Source organism: Sminthopsis crassicaudata, chromosome 2 (assembly GCF_048593235.1).
Source record: "Sminthopsis crassicaudata isolate SCR6 chromosome 2, ASM4859323v1, whole genome shotgun sequence".
Lineage (NCBI taxonomy): Eukaryota > Metazoa > Chordata > Mammalia > Dasyuromorphia > Dasyuridae > Sminthopsis > Sminthopsis crassicaudata.
The window spans coordinates 39232517-39257160 of record NC_133618.1 but is presented as its reverse complement, the minus strand read 5'-3'; the positions used below and the strand labels follow the sequence as shown (position 1 = coordinate 39257160).

At 34.1% G+C, this 24644-nt stretch overlaps 1 protein-coding gene across 9 annotated transcripts in view; it reads left to right on the top strand.

Moving 5' to 3' along the window:
* The window catches only part of CNOT1 (CCR4-NOT transcription complex subunit 1), a 95037-nt gene that overhangs the window by 29557 nt on the left and 40836 nt on the right, over nt 1–24644 (top strand). For 8 of the 9 annotated variants that reach the window (XM_074285913.1, XM_074285908.1, XM_074285910.1 and 5 more), the window contains exons 4-16: nt 453–551; nt 1210–1278; nt 1365–1419; nt 2998–3201; nt 5588–5756; nt 7120–7246; nt 7393–7503; nt 8881–9051; nt 9472–9599; nt 13373–13613; nt 15663–15782; nt 16688–16810; nt 17052–17203. In XM_074285913.1, coding sequence (XP_074142014.1) covers nt 453–551; nt 1210–1278; nt 1365–1419; nt 2998–3201; nt 5588–5756; nt 7120–7246; nt 7393–7503; nt 8881–9051; nt 9472–9599; nt 13373–13613; nt 15663–15782; nt 16688–16810; nt 17052–17203 — 1769 coding nt within the window. The remainder of the gene's footprint in view (nt 1–452; nt 552–1209; nt 1279–1364; nt 1420–2997; nt 3202–5587; nt 5757–7119; nt 7247–7392; nt 7504–8880; nt 9052–9471; nt 9600–13372; nt 13614–15662; nt 15783–16687; nt 16811–17051; nt 17204–24644) is intronic. The other variant, XM_074285912.1, reaches the window with a different exon arrangement.

The window sequence follows — 24644 nt, the reverse complement described above, 5'->3', positions numbered from 1 at the left end:
CACCAAAAATTAGGAAGTAGTAGCTCCTCTTGTGGAGGAGAGGAACCTCCTTGAAATCAGAGACCTTCTGCTAACTAATCTATTTATACCTTTAGTAATAAATTGATGTTGTTGCAAAAAGCTTTTTGTTTAATGCAGATATCACTGCATGGACTTAGTGGCATTTGTACTGTAAATATTGCATTTAAATTATAAAGATCTGTCTCATTTCTGTATTAAAAGAAGTATTTGTTCATCTGCTTAAGACTAATATTGATGATTGCATTTATTTAGTTGTTTTTATAGGTTTGTTTTTCTAAAGTTGGTTTAAGTAACAAAGAGAAAGTATTCTAATAGATTTATATACTCTTATTTTTAAAAAATTGTGAAAAGATCAGGTGCTTATATAAGCATTTTAATAATAACTTCAGCAGTTTGAATAAATAATAATTATTTTTTTTTTTTTTTTAAAGACTCAGTTTCTGATTCAGGAGTGTGCATCATTGATTACAAAGCCAAATTTTATCTCGACGCTGTCCTATGCCATTGATAATCCATTGCACTATCAGAAGGTTTGTATTCCTTATAATTTTCTGTGAACTGGATATTAGGTTTTTCAGAGGAGATGTCAGTAAAGATAATATATATTACCTAAACTCAAAGTGGTATAACATCTTAGAATTTTGATCATAAAGAAACCTTAGGGGGATCATCTGGTCAACCCTTTAATCTTGTAGGTTGGGAAGTTTTATTCCTGGACAATGTAAGTGGTATTTTCAAAGTCAAACAAGTACTGAAAAGACCGGGGATTCAAACCCAGTTTTCTTATTTCTACATTCCACATTCACTTTTCATGCTTATTGTAGTTAATATTGGCATTGTGACCATGCCTCTCTCTTATGGGTGGCTTATGTGATAAAATAGACTTCAACCAAGTTTGGATCATGCTCTAAAGTCCACCTTGTAAAGAGAAGAGGAATTTGGTTTTAAAACTTAATGCCAGAAGACCTGGCTCTGGCACTTTTAAAGTTTGTGATCCTGGGCCATATTTATCGCCTTCCTCATAGTTTTGTAGGAGAAATGTTTTTGATTGAAAATTGAGGGTGATAGGTTCTAGTATGTTTTGTTGTAGGCAGACTCTCTGTAGAATGGTTTTGCTTATTTTCACTGATACCCAAATCAAGAAAACTTACTAAGATGATTCATGTCTTACAATTTTATTGATTTCAGAGTCTAAAGCCTTCACCCCACTTATTTGCCCAGCTGAGTAAAGTTCTCAAGTTAAGCAAGGTTCAAGAGGTAAGTGATTTTGGACAGTGAAAGTGAGTTAAGTTGAAATGATCATAACGGGTTTTTACTTTAGTGTTATTATTTTCTTATTTCAGGTCATTTTTGGTCTTGCTCTCTTGAATTCTTCCAGCTCAGATCTACGAGGTTTTGGTAAGTTGAGTATGCTTCAAAATCCTAGTGAATTTAGAATTTCACTCTTTAATGTTGGTTTTGTTTTCTGCAAAAACTTTAATGTAATCAAAGTGGTCCATTTTGTATTTTATAATGTTCTCTAGTTCTTTTTTCCTTCCTTCTCCAAAGATCTGATAGGTAAACCATCCCTTGTAATCCTACTTTGCTTATGATATCACCCTTAATGCCCAAATCATGTACCTTATTTTGGTGTGGGGTTTGAGATGTAGGTCTTTGCTCAGTTTCTGACATGTTATTTTTCAGTTTACCCAACAACTTTTGTGGAATAGTGAATTCTTATCCTAGAAGCTGGAGTTTTGGAGTTATCAAATAATAGATGACTATAATCATTGATTATTGTGTAATGTGTATTTGACCGATTCCATTGATCCACCAATACCAAATATTTTTGGTGACTGCTGCTTTATAATAAAGTTTTAAGTCTAGTACCAGTAGGCCACCATCCTTTGTATTTTTCTCCCATTAATAATTCCCTTGATATTATTGCCCTTTTGTTCTTCTGTTCCTAATCTTTCAAAGTGAAATTGAACTTACATAGGCCCAGAAAATCAGGTGTTTTATTTCCTGTGTAACCTTTGTTGCCTATTGGATGCTGAAATAATTAGTTACCCAATTGTCACAGATCACTTTGTGATAACCCTAGCTGTTAGCAGCAGCACTTTGAAAGGAAGCCAGGCTGTGGCAAATCTGGCAAGATTTTATAAATACATTTTCACATGTCCTTGCTAATTACTTGGAGCCATGGTACTTTGGAAATTTTCTTTTAACTTGATAGACTATTACTTATTTTGGTGCCTGTATACTTTAAAAAAAAACAAAAACAAAAAATCCCCACAACTATGACTTCTAATTACAGTTTGAACATTTTTTAATTGATGTCTTCTGTTTTTTATATCAGTCAATCCCAGTTATCACTTAACCCCCACCTTTCAGTAAACTGTCCCTAACATACATATAGTACTCAATGTTTGCCAGGCACTGTGCTAAGTGCTTTATAATTATTATTATTTCATTTGATCACCACAATAATCCTGAAAGGTAGTTGCTATTGTTATCCCTATTTTACAGATGAGTAAATGGAAATTGAGTGAGTTGTCCAGGGTCACACAGCCTGACTCGGGTCCCAATCCTCTCTCCATTGTGCCATCCAGGTGTCTCAAAAGAAAACAATTAAAGCACTGAAAGTCAGCATAGTGACCAAGTTTCATAATAACCTGCCTTTTCCTTTTCATAGTTTAGCTTACAATATTTGTGTCTGTGTGGAGGGTGGGGAACTTTTTTTTTTTTTTAAAGATATTAGTGATCAGGCCCAGATTGACTATGGGCATTTTAATGTAGCTTTACTTTAGAGTAGGGTGCCCTTTGAATTAGTTCTTTTTTAGTCTGATGTGACTTTGTTAAAGTTGGGGGCAAGAAAAAAATATAGGATGGGATTTTGAGAGGTAGAGAAGTATTGGATTCTTAGGGTTTTGGGTTTTGTCTTTTTAAAAATAGAACAGAAATAATGGCTTATTGTTGATTTCTCCTTTTATTTAGCTGCCCAATTTGTCAAACAGAAACTTCCAGATCTTCTGCGCTCTTACATTGACGCAGACGTCAGTGGAAATCAAGAAGGTGGCTTCCAAGATATTGCCATAGAGGTCCTGCACCTCCTCCTCTCCCATCTCCTTTTTGGGCAGAAGGGAGCTTTTGGGGTTGGACAGGAACAGATTGACGCTTTTCTTAAGACACTGCGTAGAGGTAAGAGCATTTTCTATCTGTCTGGATTGCTATGAATGATAGTCCTTAGGAACCATTGTTTTAGTGGATTAAAAATAATTTTATTTAGTAGATGGGTGCTATAAAGGGAGACATTCACCCTTTTCTTGTTAGATGTTCTGCAAAAAGCATTGCAGAACTTTTTGTACTAGAAATGCTTGGTGTTTCATCTTCTTTCACCTAAATTGTGATTCCCATTCTGGGGTCTTTTACTTGAAGGAAATATTAAGTGATCCGATAAAAGCTATGTTGAAACTGGAATTCATTCTTGAACTATAGGAATATGGTTCTCTACTTAAATCTTCCAGGATAAGAACAATGAGAGTCTTTGAATACTTTTAAAAGAATGCTTAATGTGTTGTGAACATTGGGAGTATATCTGCCCTGTAAATATGTGAGCAGTTGAGAGATTGTCATCAGTTGTAAAGCTTTCCCCACATTTTGTTTTTCTCATAATAGTTTATGATAATTGAAATGTAAAGTAATAGTTTTAAGCCTCACAATATGACCCTGAATGTGCCTGCTTTGAAAAAGGAGTTCTTGACATGGTAAAGCTGCTGTTGCCATTGATATAGACCTTTCTTGGTGTCTTCTGCACTTGTGGACTTCATTTGGGAGTTGCATTATTTCATCTTCTTATTTAAAGGGAAGCAAATAGGAGCAGAGCTCTTGGAATGGAAATCAATTAGGTTTTTTTTTTTATGAGGAAAATCAAGTGATATTTTAGTTATTGTGAATGTCATCAAACTAACACCAATAAGTCATTTTTAATCTAATTAATAAGAAATCTCAGTTTAAAAGTACTGTTTGGTAATGGTTTGTAGTACTTTGTCCCCAAACCATACCCTCTGTGAGCTTTTATAAAGGATGTTACCAACCTTTCTGCAACTGAGAGGCATTCTCAGCTTCTTCTGAATCTTGTCGTTTCTGTTGTTGCAGTCTTCCTCACACATCTTCTCTTTACTCTGACTTGCCTCCTCAGTTTAGACTGTTACCACCTCTCATCTGGGGCATTGAAATAGTAACTGGTCTGCCATCCACCCACTCAACAAGCAAAGTGATTTTTTTACAGCATGGCTTCCTATTACATGCAGAATCAAATAGAGACTTTTATTTGGCATCTATAGCCTTTCCCTTTCTTACCATTTCAGTCTTCTTAGATTCACTTTGTGCTGTTCCTTCTTAGATTCACTTTGTGCTGTTCCTCTTGTATGCTGTCCATTTCTCATTTCAGAGCCAGTTGTCCCCATTCCTAAAATGCTCTCCTTTACCTTCACCTCTTTTCCTGGCTTCTTTCAGGATTCAACTTTTTCAGGAAGCCTTTCCCAGACTAGTACCTTCTCCTCTCAGATTATTCTTTATATTCTATATTTATCTTGTGTTTACCTGTTGTCTTCTGCATTAGAACATGTACTGTCTGAATCTAGGGCAAGTGAATTTTCCCTGTCTTTGTATTTTTGATCCAGTAGCTATATCCCATCACTAAGACTCATCTATTCCACAGGAGAACCATGAGCAATACATATGTAAGCTTAAGAGTCCTTAGCAGATAGTAAATGCTTAATAAGTCTTTATGACTGACTGATATGAGGCATGGAAAGTGGGAAATTAGGTGTTAAAAATGAGCTCAGTAACTCATCCTAGTATTCACTCCAGTATTGATCAAGACAGAGTCTTGCTTTGACTGGGAACTTGTAAATGATAGCAGCCAAAGTTTTTGGGAAGTAGAAAATGTATTGCTTAAGATTTGATTAACATAGGAATTATCTTAATTGCTACAGTGCTTAGAGCCAGCACTGGGCCTTGAGTCATGAAGACTCAACTTTTAACTAGCTATGTGAACCTGGGCAAGTCCCATAACCCTGTTGGTGTCAATTTCCTCCTCTGTAAAAATTAATTCTTTGCCAAGAAAACCTCAAATCGGGTCACAAAGTATTGCATATAACTGAAAAGTAACTGAATAGCAAGAAAATAATTGTTTAAGATAACTTGTGTTACTGAACTTGAAATCAGAAAAGCTGATATCTACCAACAGTGCGTAGTATGGTTCTCTATCCACAATAATTCCCAATATTAATTGTTTCCATTTGTGGTTATTCTTTTCTCCTCATTATTAATTAAGTAGATTTTGTATTCCCAATGTTAAAATAATACAAAATGATACTCTAGTCTTAATTAACTAACTTGTGAACCTGGTCAAACCCTTATTATTTTCCTCAATTTCCTGAAAATGGACACTATACTGGCACCTCTCTCACAGAGCTGTTTTGAGGATCAAATGAGAGATTATTTGTAAAGTGCTTAGCACAATTATATAATTATTAGCATTAATTTTTATTAGTTTTTAACCATCCCTCTTCTTGAACAGATTTTCCCCAGGAACGTTGTCCTGTGGTGCTTGCACCACTACTTTACTCTGAAAAACGGGACATTCTAATGGACAGGATCCTGCCTGATTCTGGAGGGATAGCTAAAACCATGATGGAGAGCTCTCTGGCAGACTTCATGCAAGAAGTAGGCTATGGCTTCTGTGCAAGGTTGGTAGTAATTTGTAGTAATAATACAAATTCCAGTATGGAATTCTGAAATGTGTTCCTGGTATATATTTTTGCCACTTACGTCTTTATTTTGATTGTATTTTGAAAAGCCAAAAATAAATTACTGAAACCTTTTTTTATTTCTGATTGTATCCCTTTCTATTCCAGAGAGTCAGCCCCTATAACAAAAAATAAGAGGGGAAAAAATTTCAGCAAACCAATCAATCTGTTGAAAAAGTCTGACATTATTTGTGTTATTCCATACCCATAATCTTAACTCCATCTCTGCAAAGAAGGAAGGGGAGAAGGTGCCTTCTTTTTCTTTTCTTTGGTGCCAAATTTGGTTATGAATTCCCAGTATTCAGTTGTAAATATTTTGTTGTAGTTTCTGTTTGCACTGTTTTAGTCTGAATTTTTTTTTTTTCTTCCATGTTTCCACTTTGTGTCAGTTCTTATCGGTCTTTGTTTCTTTGTATTCATGTATTGCTTATACCTAATAATAATAATAAATAACAATAAAAACAGCTAATATTTATATAGTTTGTCCTTCTAGGCACTTGCTAAGTGCTTTAAAATTATTATCCCATTTGATCCTCACAACAACCCAAGTAGGAAGGTTGCAAATGAGGAGGCAGACAGAAGTTTAATGACTTGCTCATACAATGACTCAACTAGTAAGTGTGAAGACTGAATTTGAATTTGAATCTTCCTGACTCCATCCTGATGTTCTTTCCAACAATCTTTCTATAGAAATGTTGTATTCATTCACGTACCTATCATAACTTATTTAGCTATTCTTGGGTCAATGGGCATTTACCTTTTTTTCTTTTAATTCTATGACTGTCCTTCATTTCGGTATATATGCTTGGCAGTGAAACCTTTGGGTCAGAGGTTATGACCCTGTTAAACAGCTTCTTTTCATTATTTTAAATTATTTTCTAGACATCTACCACCAGTGCAGTAGTGTCATTCTCTACCCACAATAATTCCCAATGTAAATTGCTTCTATTTGTGGTTATTCTTTTGTCTTTTATGATTAGTTAAGTAGATTTTGTATTCCCAATCTAGCAATGTTAAAATAATACTAAGGGGCCAAATTATGCAGACTGTGTAACATGTACAAACATCCTTCAAAAATTGCTAATCATACTTTTCCATTTAGTTTGACTATTAACAAAGTTCACCAAAAAGTTCCATGGCTAGACTATGCCCTTTGAAAATAGTGACTATTCTTTATGTTTCTTTGTATCAGTACCTAGTACTTAGCATCATGATTGCACACAGAAAACAGTTAACAAATATTTATTGACTGTTTCATTTTTTAGTATAGCATCCTGTTATAAAGTTGACATTTTTCTTTCAGTATTGAAGAATGTCGCAATATAATCGTGCAGTTTGGTGTTCGAGAAGTCACAGCTGCTCAGGTTGCCAGGGTTTTGGGAATGATGGCTCGGACTCATTCAGGATTGACAGATGGCATTCCATTACAAGTGAGTGTCAGAGATCAAACATTTTACTGACTAATTTGTAATAGTCTTATTTTCTTGCAATTAAATTTTTCTGATATTATTGCCTATCATTTCTTATATTTCCTTTCTTATATTTTGTTTGCTAATGAAAAGTTCTTCTTTTTCAGTCTATCTCAGCTCCTGGCAGTGGAATATGGAGTGATGGAAAAGATAAAAGTGATGGTGCACAGGCCCATACCTGGAATGTTGAAGTCTTGATTGATGTTCTCAAAGAGTTGGTGAGTTTGTTGCCATTCACTTTTTAAAGTGTTATGTGAAGTAGACTCCAAAAGGAAGACATATCAAGAAGTGAGCTGACTGGTTGAAGGTCAGCTGTATTCCTTTACTACATTTCCCTAGCAGATGAAGTAGAAAAACAGTTAGGTGAACAAATAAATAGAACTGTATGTAATGGAATAAATTTGTGAAAAGGTGACATCAAAGCTGTTGGATATCAGTGTTCATTCCTTTCGAATTATGCTTTTGAAGACTTCTTTTGGGCACTAAAAATTAGGATAATTGGGTATGATAATAGAATTTTCTCAAGGATGATACCTAAGATTATAAAACTTTATACTCCAATTTCCCTTACCATTAGGTTAATCACAGGCTATATTAATACTATACCTTGAATAGTTACACTATTTCTGGAATGTTAAAATTCTGCTTAGGACCTAAACTAAATGGCATTTTAAATATAATTGAAATGAAGTAAATTTTTAGAGCTCTTGGCAACCTCCTCTCCCCCCCAAAAAGTCATGGTGATTATTTTAGGTTGTATCTTAATTTAGATTTATACTTCAGTTAATTTCTTCTCTTTGTCCGTTTTGCTCCTATTATGATATACATCTGTTGACCAGCTTTTAAGTTTACTTTTTAGAATTAAAATTTTTTAAAAATATTTTTAAAAAAGACTTTTAAATAAGCCTTTCATCTTCATCTTGTTAGCAGTGTAGTAGCAGTTTTCTTTTAAATTGAGATGAAAAAGTGATCTAGAAAAGACTAATTTCACATGAAGAGTTTGTACTTGCATTTTTGTTTTAAAAAGGAATTGGTTGTTACTCAGATTAAATTATAGCCTTAAATTTTTTTTTTTTTTTTTTAATAATGTGAACATCATTTAAGTTAGTTTAATTAATACATGCACTTACTTAAATGCTTGTCATAGTCTTTGGTTAGAAGGATTATATATAATCTAGCTTATAGAGAACATTCAACATCATCATTTCAACCATTGGGCTGTTTTTAAGTTTCATGATGTAGTTGGTTATGATAGATGTCTTACTTTCCTCCCCCCTCCCCCATTCTTTGTATCTTTCTGCTCCTCGTAAAAGTGATAAAATTTTGACAATGGTGAATGCTCAAAACATATGAATGAAGAGTCATAGGTTTCCTACAGTCTGTTTATTAATTTTAAAAATATCTTCTACTAAAGTTGGGCATTCCCTCCTTTATTCTGTTTAGATTGAATCTTTTTGATCTGGTAATACTGTTTTAATAGTACTACTATAAGGGGAAAAGAATAACAACCTACAAACTTTCCCCAACTCCAATTTCAGACGGCCCTAAGTTGTGCTGTTGGCTTATTTGTTTATATCTTTCCCTCCTGGTTTTAGAATCCAAGTTTGAATTTCAAGGAAGTAACTTATGAATTGGACCATCCTGGATTTCAAATTCGTGACAGCAAAGGACTTCAGAACGTAGTATATGGCATTCAGAGAGGTCTGGGCTTGGAAGTCTTCCCAGTGGATCTTATTTATAGGCCTTGGAAACATGCAGAGGGCCAGGTAAAGCTATATTTAATACTTTTCCAAGGAGAAGAAAATAATAACAGAATTTACCTGGTGGTGTACCTTGTACCTTTATTACTTGATTTCTTGTTTTAAACTAGGAATAATTTTTTTTTTTTTTATTAATGTGATAGCTTTAGTTGAAATGTAAGGTATGCTCAATCTAGATAGAACCCTCTAGCTGTTTGCACAAGATTCTCAGAAGCAAATCATTGCAATGCTTTCCTTTGTATTTTATAGCAGTGATTTGTAGGCATGTGAAGAGTGTCTGGAGAGACTCCTATTTTCCCATTTTCTTATACTGTTTAGTATGACATTTTGGTATTTCATTTATGTAAAAGGCATCTTAAATTTGGAGGAGTTCAATCAGCAAATCCTAAGTGAAATACAGTAAAGTTTGTGTTTTTCTTGTTCCAGCTCTCTTTCATTCAGCATTCGCTGATAAATCCTGAAATCTTCTGCTTTGCTGACTATCCCTGTCACACAGTTGCCACTGATATCCTCAAAGCACCACCAGAGGATGACAATCGAGAAATTGCCACATGGTAAATCTTATTTCTTTTTTTCCTATAATGGGTATTGGATTTCTCTTCTCTCTTTTGAAATGGGTAACTTGAATAACTAATAAATTCAATGCGCTGTATACTGGCAGTATTGGATCTAAGTAACTTTGTAGTCTCTTGTCATATACTTTAAAATGGGCTATGTGAAGAGTTACCTTTGACTATTTTCTTCTGGTGCAAGAGACAAGCTGTGTTATAATATTTCCTTCAAACTTCCTCTTATAAGTCTTGTATGTAGTTTCTTATTCTTGAGCTACTTTATTAGGCTTTTTCCAAATTTGTGAATGTTAATATGTGGTTATTGGATTTGAGGCCAGAAATCCATACTTCCTGAAATAAAGTGTTAACAAGATCTTTTTTCCTTTCCCTTTTTATTTGCTTTCCCCCTTCCCCTTCCTCTTATCTTTCTTTTTTTAAAGTAAAGCCAAAACAGCAACATAATTGCTATTTAATTAGTAGTACCATATAGGTTCACTTCATCTAAAAAGATAAACTGATTTATCTTTTGTGGGGGAGGGGGGCTGAAGAGTTTGAGATGTATTTTTCTGCTGTTAAAATGGATTGGTTTTGTCCTGTTACTTAATTATTTATTAACTTTAAAAATTAGCTAAGTTTTCTAGCTTCCTTTTGTTTAGAAAATTAACTTATCCCTTCCCTCCCCTTTACCCCTCAATCTACTCTTATTACTCCCTCCCCCCTCAAAAAAAAAAAAAAAAGAAGAAAGAAACTTTTATGTTAGGGATGTATATAAAACCAATCTTTTAGAAACAATGTCTTTGTGTCCATTAAAATCTTCTTTTCAGTTAAAGGGATTTTAAAACTGACATTATCATTTGCAAAATGAATGTGAAACTACCTTCTCTTTTCTCTGTTTAAAGCTGATTTTTGGTGAGAATGTGTGCAGTGTCCTGTTCCCTCCCCATTTTTCTATAAAATTAAAAACTACTGAGGACCACATAAATAAAAAGCAATATAACCTACAATTATTTCAGAAACCTGGCAATTTTTAAATACACTTCATTTTTAATACATTTCTAGGTTTTACTCAATTGGTGAATGCAAACACTTTCTTGCCCCTCAAGAGTTGAAGATTTAGTGTTGGCTCAGGAATAAGTCATGGACTGGGGAGAAGAGTCTTTGCTTCACTAGTATTAAAGGAGAAGCTTCCCATTCTGGTGTATTTTCAAAAATCTTCCCCAGCATGTTTGGCTGTTGGCACCCTTCCCTCCTCACCCCAAAAGACAATAATCACTGTTTCTTTGTGGGAAAATAGAGGCCTCCAAATTGAAAAAAGTGGATTAATTTTTTAGCTTTTTTTTCCCCTATAGAATTATTATGTTTGAAAGCATAGATTCTTGAAATCCTCTTTTCCATTTTCAGGCTTGCAAAATTGGAACTGCTACATCATATTTACAAAGAAAACAAAGTTTCATAGTTGTATTTCCATCTTGAAGTTGAAGACTTTAAGCTCTATTGTGGGTATAAATAGGTGTCACTCTTCTTGGCAGTTAAACCTGTGAGATAATACAGTTTAGCCAAAGGATTGCTACCTTTGATTTATAGTTTGTTTTGATTAGTCTATTTCTTGGATTTTTGCTTACCACCCTGATTGACTTTAACTCTGTGATTGCCATTTGGATTTTAATGCATACTTTCTATATAAATTAATCTTAAATCTTATGATCATATACTTTAGCTAGAGGTTTTGAAGTCATGTAGAAACTTATATTTTTGACTAAATGGGGTCCAAATCAATGCTCACACATAATTCACAAATCTTATTACCTAAAATTTGAAGTGATATTTTCTCAATTGTGAGATTTATTATACATGTGCTTAGATCTTTCTCTGTACCTTCAAAAATGCATTCTGCTCCTTGCTACCATTCAGTATATTAACACTTCTCATTACTACTCTATACTGTTTTGACCTTTTGCTGTAGTTTCATAGGTATGATTAAACAGTTTATAGTAAGAAGCACAGGTTCATTGAATTGCTAGGAGGCTAATGTTTTTGTGGGTTTTTTTTTTTTTTTTTAATTCAGTGCTATGTGAAATAATAAAAAAGCCCATCTTTAATAGAAAACTAGAATGGATTCTGGGATAAAATGTGTGTGGTTGGTTGTTCCTAAACTCAGGTCTCCAGAAGTGAAAGTACAAACTTGGTTTTCTTATGGAACAATAAATTTTAAGAATTTTAAAGGGTATTGCTACAGCCAAGCCCTTCTAATTTAGAAGTTTATCAACTGTTATGGATTAGAATATAAAATTCAGCTTTTTCCTGATGAAGGGATTTGATCCCCAAATAGTATTTAAAAAAGAAAATTTTCCAGCTTATTAGAAAAATCTTTAGATGATATTAAGGTCATTCTCATAACTTCAACTATCTGCCAACTAAAAATAATCTTGTCAGCTATATAAAACATTACATGTTAGTAGAGAAATGGCACTTAAAATATATATATATATACACACACACACACACACATACACATACATACTTCCCAATGATGAGATGCAGCATGATATATGAGTGTGGACTTAGAGAAAAGACAACCTAGTTCAAATCTGGCCTTTGTTGTGTAAACTGGGCAAATCACTTAAACTTAAATCTCAGTTTTTTCTGCACTGTAATGGGGTGTTGGGATGGGGTATCACAGCAGTAAACTCTAAAGTTCCTTCCATCTTTGGATCTTCAGTCTTGCAATTCTGGCATGACTTGTCCTTTATTAATGAAAGTCAAGCAAAATAAATGACCACAATCAAATATTCAAGAAGTGCCTGTTGTGTGTTTGACACTGCTAGGAGTGCATTCATACATAAAATGAAACATTCCCTCCTTGTGAATATCATACATTTTAATGGGGAAGGCAACAAATACATACACATATAATTATGTGTGTGCATATATGTATGCATACAGAATAAACATTAAGACAGAAATATAAATAAACTGAAAGTTGTATATAAATTGGGGTATTGGGAAAGGCTTCACACAGAAGGTGATGCATGAGTATAGGAAGAATGACAGGTTGAAATGAGAATGGCCTACATTGCATGCATGGCATAGCCAGGGTAAATGCAGATAAAAGTAGCAAATGGAGTAAATACATGGGAAAGATCAGTTTGGCAAAATTGCAAAGTTTTCCAGAGGAAATGATGTTGATAGCTTATAGCTAGGTTGTGTCAGGTTTTAATAGCTGAACAGAGTATATATTTTTTTCCTAGAGTCCATAGGCAGCTTTTGGAGTTAGTTGAGCAGAGTTTGCATATTTAGATTTATCCTTAATGTTACATTGCTAGTGGTGTGTAGAAGTGTGTAGTGGGAAGAGACTCGACACAGACTAATAGGGAAGCTGTTGCAAGAATGTAGGTGAGCAATGATGACAGTGTGAACCAAGGATGGTAGCTTTAAGAGTGGAGACAAGGGATTTTGGCAAGATATGGGAACAGAGACAGGCATTAAATTATGTCAAACTTAGAAACATGGAAGATGGAAAGGGATTTGGGGATCATTAGTGTACAGATGATTATTCTCTTTTTCAATGGTGAAATGTTAGCATAAGTTTAGCCAAAATGGTAGTTTAAGAAATAAGGGTCTTTGTTTTCTTGTTGAGTGTATACATCTTAAGGATAGTAATATTTTTATATCATAGAATCTTGGTCTGAACAGCCAAAAGATGGTACCTTAATTTGGAAAACTAAATTTTTTGGGATGTGAATTCTCATATGTTATCTAACTTCTATTTTGGTTAGGAAGAGCCTGGACTTGATTGAATCTCTCTTGCGACTAGCAGAGGTGGGACAGTATGAGCAGGTCAAACAGCTCTTCAGCTTTCCCATCAAGCACTGTCCAGATATGTTGGTATTGGCCTTACTACAGATCAACACTTCTTGGCATACACTGCGCCATGAACTCATCTCCACCCTGATGCCAATTTTCCTTGGAAACCATCCCAACTCTGCCATTATTTTGCACTATGCCTGGCATGGGCAGGTAAGAATTCACCACTTTGCCTGTTTCACTTAATTATTTTTTCCTCTGAAAAAATTTTTCTCATCTTTTAAAATAATTATCCATTCTGTCCCGAAACTTCATGGTACTAAATGACTTAGGAAGACCTGTTTTCAAAACATAGACTTCTAGCTCTGTGATCCTGGATGAGTAGAGCTCTTTTTGCCTCAGTTTGTCAGCTGAAGTCCTTACCAGCTCTAGATCTGATGCCATTTCTCTAATGATGGAATATTTTTCATTGTATTTGATAGACAGAATTTTCTTGAACATTTCCTTTTGACTAATCCTTAATAATCCATGTTTCTGATATTTGTACTTGTTTGCAAAAAATGTGTTTCTTTTTTTTCCTGTTAACTTCTGTATGCTAACTTATTGCCAAAAGAACCCATCCACAGTTGTGATTCTGAATCACATGTTGTGATTCTGTTTGTTACACACCCGTGCACATTGTTAATCTTTGAGCTCTGTTCTCAAAACAAGATTGTATTAGAACATGGAAATCATGTATGCTTTATCATTTTTTTTTTCTTAGCAAATACATTAAAAAAACATTGTTTCTCAAAATAGCTAGGAAATCTTGTCACTTTAATCCAAGCCTTGTAAGTATGATCTTCCTACTTTGAGGCACTGAAGACTGTCATTATAAAAATAATTTTATTTTCAAATATACAATTTAATTTCATTTAGTTTAATAATTGCTGTTTAAGGCTCTTTAAATGATTATGTGTTTTAGTTTGCTTATTGCTTTCTAGTCAGTGAATACTTCATCCCAAACAACTGCATTCTGGTGAATAAGATGTACGATAAGTCTTTTTTATTTGAAAGTTGTTTGTTTTTACAATATTGTCATAGTATACATTTTTTTTCCTTGTGTTCTGCTCAGTTCTTTCTGTATCATAAGTAATTCCATTATATTCATGTGCTATAATTTGTTCATCCATTTCTTGATTCATAGGCTCCCCTATTTTTTAATTCTTTGTCATTATGAAAAACAACCTGTTGTAAACATTTTTGTCCATACAAGTTGTTCTTAGATCTCCTTAGAGTCTAGCTCTCATAGTTGGTAACTGGATCATAGATTATAAAATTTAATGGGCCCAATTTCAAATTGCTTTCCAGAATGGATGGAGCAACACCAAGAGTGCATTAATGTTCCACAGCCCCTCCAAAATGTGTTCTTTTCCTTTTTTGTCAACTTTGTCAATCTGATGTGAGATAAAACCTCTTCAGAGTTCTTTTAATTTGCCTTTCTTCTCTAAGTGATCTATGTAATTTTTTGATAATGTGGATTTCTTCCTCTGAAAACTGTATTTATAACTCCTAACCATTTATCTATTGAAGAGTGGCTCTTAGACCATCAAAATCAGTTCCCTGTTGTCTTAGAAATGAGACCTTTATCAGACAAAAACACAAACAATAACAATAACCATGGATGTATTCTCTTCTTGATCAGTTTAGACAAGTTAACAAAGTTTCAATAGAAATAATGAAGGGATTTTTATAATTTATGAGTGAACTATTTAAAACAGTGTTAAGGTATTAAGAAATAATATAGGTGCCATAATTTAGTGCTTGGGCCAGTTTTGATCAGCCTTTACATTTTTTAAGAGTGAAAAAATTTTTAGGTTATATTTTTATGGTCATTGAGAATTAGAAGTTTTATTATCTTGAGATTTATGATACTTGAATGAATTTACCACAAGTCTCACCCAGAGTGTACAGTGTCTTAAAATTGCTTCTATTTTACTATGGTAATAGTCTTTCTTTTAGTTGAACTGAAACTTCTAGGCAGAGACAAAATTAAGATGATAGAATTTGTTTTTTTAACTAAGTTTGAACCAGTTTCTCATGGTTTTACTAAGTTTCCGGTTTTTATGAGAAAGATCATATATTTTGCACACTTTTATTGGCTGATTCACCAGATGCTCATGCTTTTAATATGTAGATAATCTCTGGTAAAAATTAAAATAAGAGTTGTGTGATAGTTGTTTATAAAATGGCCTTGCTCCTCTGCCTCTTCCCCTCTTTTAGGGACAGTCTCCCTCAATTCGCCAGCTTATCATGCACGCCATGGCAGAATGGTATATGCGAGGAGAGCAGTATGACCAAGCCAAATTGTCACGGATTCTCGATGTGGCCCAGGACTTGAAGGTGAGTTGGGGGTTATACTTTGTCATTGCTTTTTTTTTTTGGTTATGATAATACTCATTTGTTATTCTACTACAAACGATTTCTCTAGGAATAATTCACAATATAACAAGCTTTGACCATATAAGGATTTAGACTTTTTCCTTGTTAGGTCAGCCAGCTTGTTAATTTTGTTCAGCAGGTACTACACACTTAGTTTTAGCAAACTTTTCCTTAATTGTTATCAGAAGGTGATGGTATTAGTGTGCCTCTAGAAGGTTTAATGTTTTTTAATCATTCATTGTATTATAGCTTCTGTGGTCTTTAAGCCATCTGAAGGTTTTCAATTTTTGGCTATTTTTATGTGTGATGTTTTTGTTACTGTTTCTTTGAGGTATCTATCGCCTTTCTATGGACTTTTATTTATTTGGGATGCAGCTTTTGGTAGCATAGCTGGTCTGATAGGACCAACAGGGCCTCCTGAAAGGTAGTTATCTTTGTTGCATCATTATTGCTCTCTGGGTGTGCTTTATATTTCTGATGTTTCAGTTGAGTTTTTGTTAGTGTAAGTTTGTGCAGAGATGTTTTAGATGGGATATAGATTATGGCTTCAATTTACCATTTGAGTAAAAAGTCGTTGTCTTACTCTATGCTGTCACTTAGCTGCAGGTTTTCAGGTATTTTGGAAAGCACAAGGTCAAGTTTAGTTGGAAGGTAGTGTCATGCTTTTACATTTAGAACATTAGTTCTTATTGTAAGCAAGACATAATGCTATACTAAATAGTACCAAACTATTTTTGTTGTTGCCAAGAAAATAGTAGCAGCATGCTTTAGACTTGTTTGTGAAAATGAGAGGGATTAGAAAGAATAAGACAGAGAGGGAAAGTTACTGATCTTTTGACTAGTAGTCTCTAATTTTTTTTCTTTAGGCCTTGTCAATGCTGCTAAATGGTACTCCATTTGCCTTTGTTATTGACCTTGCTGCACTTGCCTCTCGTCGGGAATACCTCAAACTTGACAAATGGCTCACAGATAAAATTCGGGAGCATGGGGTAAAGCAGGATTTTTCCTTTCATTTCTGAATTTTAATTTTGGTGATGAAAAATTGCTAAAGAAGTGATCTAGTTATGTAGCATTGAAGATGTGGAAAATGTTTTTTTGGTCTGATAGTTCAGTTCCCCATCCCTTGTCCCCTTAAAAAAAACCCTATTGAGCTGTAGTAGCTTAGTGCATTATTCTGTCTGATAACAATTAAGATGAAATTCAAATAGATTGAGACTTTCTCTTCCTCAGGAGCCCTTCATCCAGGCGTGTATGACTTTCTTAAAGAGACGGTGCCCTTCCATCTTGGGTGGCCTTGCCCCAGAAAAAGATCAGCCAAAAAGTGCTCAGCTTCCTCCAGAAACACTGGCAACGATGTTGGCTTGTCTGCAGGCTTGTGCGGGGTAAGAATGTTTGTGGGAAATGTACTTGAAATGTGGGAATGAAAAATAACAGGGCTTGTTTTTATACATCAGTCAGTCTCGAGTACATTCCTTCCCTCCAGGTAAACCATTTCTTGTAACATAGACTAAAAAAGAGCAATTCAGCAAAGTAAATGAACACACTGACCTTATCTCAGTGTAGCCAATCGTATTCTACATGCTGTTCTTTTGTGACTAATATAAAGAATAACATTAATATTATAAATTAAAATAATAAATAAAATAAATAGCATTGTTTCTTTTTTTAGCCTCTTTTTACACTGTGGTAAATTAAATTCATGTACAACACTTTGTGTAGACATTCCCCAATTTTATTTTACCTTTTTTATATATAGATATTTTCTATTACAAGATGTTCTGCCTATGTTTTGCTGTAAATGGAAACTTTTGATCTTTGCTCTGGACAGATCTCTTTGAATCAGTATCAGGATAGGAAAGGCATATTACACAGAATCATTCTGCCTCATAGCATTTTGATGAATTCTTTTTATTTAGTTTATATTTGGAAATAACAAAATCTTTAAAAACCATAACCCATATACTTCATCAACTTCTGAATATTTGTCCCCCAACTACTGTGACCTTATAAGGGTTTTACTATTTAAGTTTTGTGTCTTGCTGTTACCTTCGTCTTGGCCTCCTCTGGAGTTTTGTGCTGTCCTGCTGCTTCTTATGTATCCTTCTGGTGTCAGGTGTTATTTTCTCTCCTGTGTTCTGCAATGTAACCACACTTTTCTTTTCATTCTTTATCCTCCAATGCTCCATTTGCTGTCTTTGTCTGCATTTATTGTTGCTCATTCTAGAAATGCAGGTCCTTCTCAGCTCTGTCTCCTAGGGTCATTCTCTTTTAAGACACAGTTCCTGCATCACTTCTATGAAGCCTAATGCCCTTCCTTCCAAATTGCCTTTTATTTATCTACTTTCAATTTATTGTGTTTTTCTCTATATACACGTATGTATTTGTGTGTCTCACTAGAATATGTGATAAGGAATATTTTATTACATGTCCTTTTATTCCCAGCTCTTAGTATGTAATACATACTTTATAAATGCTTGCATTGGTCATAGATTTAGAGTGGGAAGGAACCTAAAGTCATTCAGTGGTTTGCTAGTGATTAAATTTAGCATTCAGAGTCAGATTCTGGACTTTAGCTTCAGCACTCTTTCCAAGATATGATCACAGTTACTTCTTAGAGTTTATATTAAGGATTGTGGCTCTGGGGATATTTGGATGAAAAAATTGTAGATTGAATTGTAGAGGACTTTAGATAACATCTCTGAGTCCTTTTTTCTGATGTGGAAACAAATCTGGGAGGGTTTAAGTGATTTATTTCTCTTCTCACATCTGGCCAAAAACCCAAACAAATTTTTTGGGGGGGGTCTTCTCTAAATGTTGCTTTTTGTTTTGTCATATTGTTTCCTAATGGATGTTTCTCACTTTGACAGGTTGTGGTTAGGTAGAAAGTATTTTTCTTATTGTATTTTGACCAGTCATTGTGCTATTAATGACCTATTTTTGATCCTATACAAAAATACTGGGACCTGCATTACACTTAAGTTTGTAGATGTAGTTATAGCACATCTATTCAGCATTTTGAACTGAATTGGAAAAGGATTCAGGAATTACCAACATTGGCTGGAAGTGCTTCAGTTTAGGGATAGAAGATAATCATTCATATTACTTTACATCTTTACTTGAAAATATGATTTGTTTTTGCTCTGTTAGTTTATGCATTTGGATTAAAGAACTCAAATTCAGTCCCTGAAATTCAGATAGTAATAGGTTAAGTAGAATAGTGCATCTGACTAAGGTAACTCCGAGATACAAGCACTTAATTTTTTAATGAGTACCTGGCATGAGAGCATTCTAGAACATATATTGTGTATGTCCTCCTTTTCTCCAATTTCCCATCAATCTGGTATGATGCAGCAGTGCCACCTCTTGGACAGTATAGGAAGTTTCCTTGCCTATTAAAGTCTTTTCTAAAACTCTAAAGATAATGGACTAATCCCATTTTTAGTTAAATTGAAGAGTTAGAAACAACTTTCTGCAAGAATATACTGACAAGTGGTCATTGTGTGCTTGAAGACCTAGAACTCTTGGAAGGAAGGTGAACTTGTCATTCTTTTAGGCAGCCAATTCCATTCGTGGACAGCTCTAATTGTTAGCATGTTTTTTCTGGTTTCAAGCTTAAATTTTGTCATTTTACCTTGTCTAACCATTATTGCTATTTGTGCTTTCTGAGGCCAAATATAAGTTTAATCCAAAAAACAAAAAACAAAACCCAAACCTTTCTCCCTCCCCATCCATATCTTCTTTAGATTAAACATACCCAGTTTCTTCAACCCATTCTCAAAGAATAAAATTCTGGACCCTTCAATCTGTTTGAACCATGATACCCAGCACCTTCATCTTTCTTGTTTTTAAAAGACAAAAAGACTAGGCACAGCCTTTGTTATGATAAGTAATTTTTGAAATGGAGTTAGATATCAGAAATGAATACTATAAATCTGTCAGGCTCCTGAAAGAACATAACTTGAATACATGAAATTTAGTTTTCTTTGTAGGCATTAGGAGAAAGTTGAAATCTATTAATGGAAATGTATTCAGCATTAATGTACATTTTACCTAAATTATAGATTAAATAGGCTTTTATAGATTAGCTTAGAAACCTAACTCCTGTTTTATAATTTTTCTGCAGAGTTTTCTTTTATCATTTGCATGTTGTTTCCCTCACTGAAATGTGAGGTTTTTGAGGGCAGGGTTTCTACTTTCCTCAATGCCTGAGTTTATATCCAGCCTGTCAGTAGCTGTGAGCAAATCATTTAATCTCTTTCTGCTTCAGTTTCTTCAACTTGTAAGATAGTGATGATAATAGCGCCCTCCCCCCAGAATTTATTGTGAGGATCAAATAAGCTAGAATTTGTCAGGTGTTTAGCACAATGCCTGGCACACAGTAGCTAGCTATGGTTGCATCCACCTGTGTTTAGCACAGTATCTGACACATAGTAATACTTAATGAATGGTTTTAGATTTGACTTGAAACCAGTAACTTAGGAAATTTTAAGATAGAGCAGTCTGCAAATTGGAAATGGTCAGATTCCAGTAGATCAGATTCTCTTCTGCTCCCCTCACTTTGTTCTTAAATATATGATAATAGATGGTGAAAGTAGACTTGCTCTGGAGTAGGGAATTCAGATACCATTCTTATCCCTAAGACTTCATTATGGGGTGACATTGTACCCTTTAACTTAAGAGCTAAAAAACCAAATGCTAAATGATAAAAGAGTTAGTGGTCAAATGGGTCCCTTTATAAAAGAAATAGATTGGGTGTCTTCATAAAGAAATCTATAATGCACTTTTCTCTTCTGTTTTTTCCTGATTTCTTTCTGCCTCTGTATTTTTCTGTGAAGATCAGAACAGTAACTCATATTTGATACAGAGTCTGCATTCTTTATGACTTAAAAGCCCCAAACTTAAACTGAGGTGAGTTTAAGCTTGTTTGCTGGAACCTCATTGACCTTTAAGCATTTTATATGAGTTGATGTTTTAAATTCACTCTTGATATAAGGATGTGAAGGATAATTTATAAGCAATTTTCTAGAATAGTGTTTTGATAAAGAGCTAATGGGGGATTGCCTAAGTTTAAGAAATCAAAATAATGTTATAATTTTGGTGTTTATCATTTAAGTGATTCTTTATAAGAATGGAATGATATCTGATTTGTAACCTGTTAGGCATTATTATCTACTAATCTGCTATAGCAACAATAATTGCTAGCATTTAAATAGCAACTTCAGCTTGGCAAAGTTCTTCATGTGTTCTGTCAAGTTATTACTTGAAACAATCCCATGAGGTGGATCTATGTTATTATTATCCCTATTTTTCAGATGAGGTAACAGGTGGAAAGAAATTTTAAGTGTCTTGCCCAATAAGGTAGAAGCTGAGCTAAGTCCTGACTCTAGGTCCTGAACTTCTACTTCCTTTAGAGAGAAAATGCCAAACATTATCTCCCAAGCATGAGATACAGCTTCATGCCTGTTGTCTTGATTTACTTTGGGTGCCACCTTTTCATAGGAAACAGAAAATAGTAGTCCTTAATTGCATTTTAATTGATTTTTAAGTTTTTTATTTTATTTATTTAATATTTATATTAGGTTTTTAATTTTATTTTTCTAAATTTTCTGAAGCTTGGTAAGCTTTTTTTCTATCTAGTCATTGAAACTTTGTTTAATTTTAGATATTTGGAGCAAATTTCTACAGCCTTTGATTAGAACATTCGTGGACCAAGCTTTTCTTTATTTTTGTTTATTTTCCCCCTTATAATCTTTAAATTTTTTTTTTCCTTTAAAAAAAAATACCTAAAAGTTTAAAAAAAAAAGTCTTTTAAATCAGCAATATTTGTTCTCTTTCCTTTCTCCCTCCATTTAAGGGGGAAAATAAAAGAAAGTGTTTGTTGCAAAAATAGTCAAAGAAAACAATGATTTCCAGATTGACCATTTAAAAAAGGGTCCTAGTTTATATTGTATCTTTTATTTCTTTGTCAAGAGAAGGGTAGCATATCTTATCACTAGCACTCTGGAATAGTATGAGGTTATTAAGCTAAACAGAGTTTCAGAGTCTTTCATAGTTGTTTGTTTACATTATTATTATTATTATTATTATTATTAAATTATTCTTGTGGCTTGGTCCCTTTGCTTTCCGTTAGTATATAAGAGTCTTCTAGGTGTCTCAGAAACTATCACTTTTATTATTTCTTACAGTGTATTGGTATTTTGCGCCACATTTATATCCTCCTTTATCTGTACTTTAATTAATGGGGATTGACCCCTTCAGTTTCCAGTTCTTTGCCACCCAAAAAAAAAAATCTATGAATATTTTTGAACACTTTATACTAAATTTGTTTTGCTTAAGACTAACCCCTCCTTTAACATACTCTTCCTTTAATTCTATATAGTCTCCTTTCCCCCCTTCTGTTTCCATGTTGAGTAAAAAATTCTGCATCTGCGTGTATTTTTGTATTCCTCTTTTGACCAGATTGGCTGAGAGTGAGGTTTGAATGTTAGCTTTACTATTTTCTTCTTGTTTATATAGACTTCTTTTGAAGTCTCTCAGTTAGTTATATGACATAATTTTCCCCTAACTTCCCTCCTCTGCTTCTTCCCATTTCATTCTTTTTTTTCTTTCCATTTTGTTTTTAATATTAATACATAACAGAATCACTCTGAGATATGCTGTCAAATATTATCACTATGACCCCTAATGACAATAGGTGTCAGAGGAGATGTGTGTGAAACCTTCTCCTATTAGAACATGAGCACTTTATTCTGGTTTAGTGCCTTGTGACTTTCATGTTTCCTTTTGTATTTTTCTCTTGACTCCTTTATTTGCTCTTCATAGTTTTTATTTAGCTTTGGTCTTTTCACCACAAATGTTTGGGAGTCCCTTTTCATTAAAAGTCCTTTTTTTCCTTCTCCTCCCCCCCCCCCCCCCCATGGGATTTTGTACTCTGTGTTTCTTGGTAAGTTATTCTTGGCTATCAGCTTGTATCCCTTTGCCTAGTGGAATATTGTCTTCCTAGCTCTCTCCTTTCTAGTAATGGCTGCTAAATCATGTATTGCTCCTTGATGCTTAGCTTCTTTATTTCTAGCTGTTTAAAGTATTTGTTCTTTGATCTGGAAGCTCTGGATTTTGGCTATGATATTCTTGGAAGTTTTGATTTTAGTGTTTCAGGAGGTGACTGATGAATTCATTCTGTTTCTAGTTTGCCCTTTAATTCAAAGAGATTGGTCAGGTTTTTTTTTCTTTTTTTTTCCTTTCTTTTTCTTTTTGGTTATGGCTTTTGAGATGGTCTTATGATTTTAAATGCTTTCTCCTTGATCTGTTTTGAAGATTGTTATTTTTTTCTATTAAATACCTTACATTTTCTTGCATATATTGAAGTCTTAATATTTCTTGTTGTCATATAAAGTCATTAGCTTGTATTTTGGTCCATCCTAATTTTCAAGGAGTTTGTTACTTGGGCCAGATTTTGTACTTCCTGTATCTTTATAATCCTGATTCTTATTTCCACAGCTTTCCTATCTTCTCCAGTTTTTTTTTTCCCCTCTAGTACTCCCATTTTTTTATAAACATTTTAAAATTATTTATTAGCTCTTGCTTTGTCTCTTCCAGGAATTCTAGTTGGATTTGTGCCCAAACTATGTTTTTCTTTGAGCCTTTGCTTGTGTTTTGGAGTCATTCTCTTCTTTTGGGGTTGTGTCTTGAGTGTCCTTCTTCATGGTAATAGCTTTTTATGATGAGATTTTTTTTTTTTTTTTTTTTGATTGTTTGTTTGCTTCTTCCAGCCTAATTTCTGATTTCAGACTTTATGTTTGAGTCAAATTTTGCATACTTCTGTTTGGCTTGTTCTTGCTGCTACAGTTTAGAGTAAATGAGCTGCAGACACCCTTTTGGTTTAGTATTCCTACCCTGGTTATTCCACTTCAAATGAACTAGAAATTGGAGCTGAGACTACCACTCCCTTTCCCATTGAGTGAGCCCATGGCTGTGGCTGGTATCTGGACTCGCTTCTTGCTCAGCACAAACAGATAAGAGTCTAGATTGCTCTTTGCCCAGGACTGTCAGTTTGATTAAGCATGAGAGCTCAATCCTCTCTTAGCCTACCTGGAATCTGTGGTCTTTAATGGGCAGTGTGAGGCTGCCAGGAATTATACATTCTCACCACATGAACTTGTGGGGAGAGCTCCAAGACCCTCACCTGCCCCCGTGCTGCGTTTTCTTTCAGGCTTTGGACTGGGACACTGCCTTATTGTGACTTTTTCTTGGATTTCCCCTCAAGATAAGGCTGATGCATTTCTAGATGTCTCTGGAGGGGATTTGTAGAGGGAGGCTTTTTATACATTTTCTTGGTGCTTGGGCATCCTGGCTCCGCTCCCTTTTAAAATATACATCGGGGCTCCTTTTTATTTGGGATTTTTTATTTTAATGGTTAATAATGAATTTGGAAATGAAAGTATCTCAAAAATTCGTGTAGTTTTAAGTTTTAATAATCATTAGTTATTTTAATTAATAGCTATTTAAGCTAATAAAGCTTAAAGCTGCAAGTAAAGCTTTTAGGTCTCCAGTATATTTTCCTCATAACCTTTTTTCCCCAGGGAGCTATCATCTTTTATAACTAAGAATAGGAAAACGGAAAAAGGGAAAAAAAAAAAAAAGAATTGGACAAACTCCTCAGGGTGGAGACCATAACTAACAAATCCCAGTTCTCCAGAAAAGGGAGGATTGCATTTTTCTCAGTTATAGCAATGTGCTCTTTAGTTTATTTTTATTTATGTTATCAAATTGTTTATGTTATTTGAACTATTTACCTTAGACTGAAGTGGTCTTTAGAAAGATGGC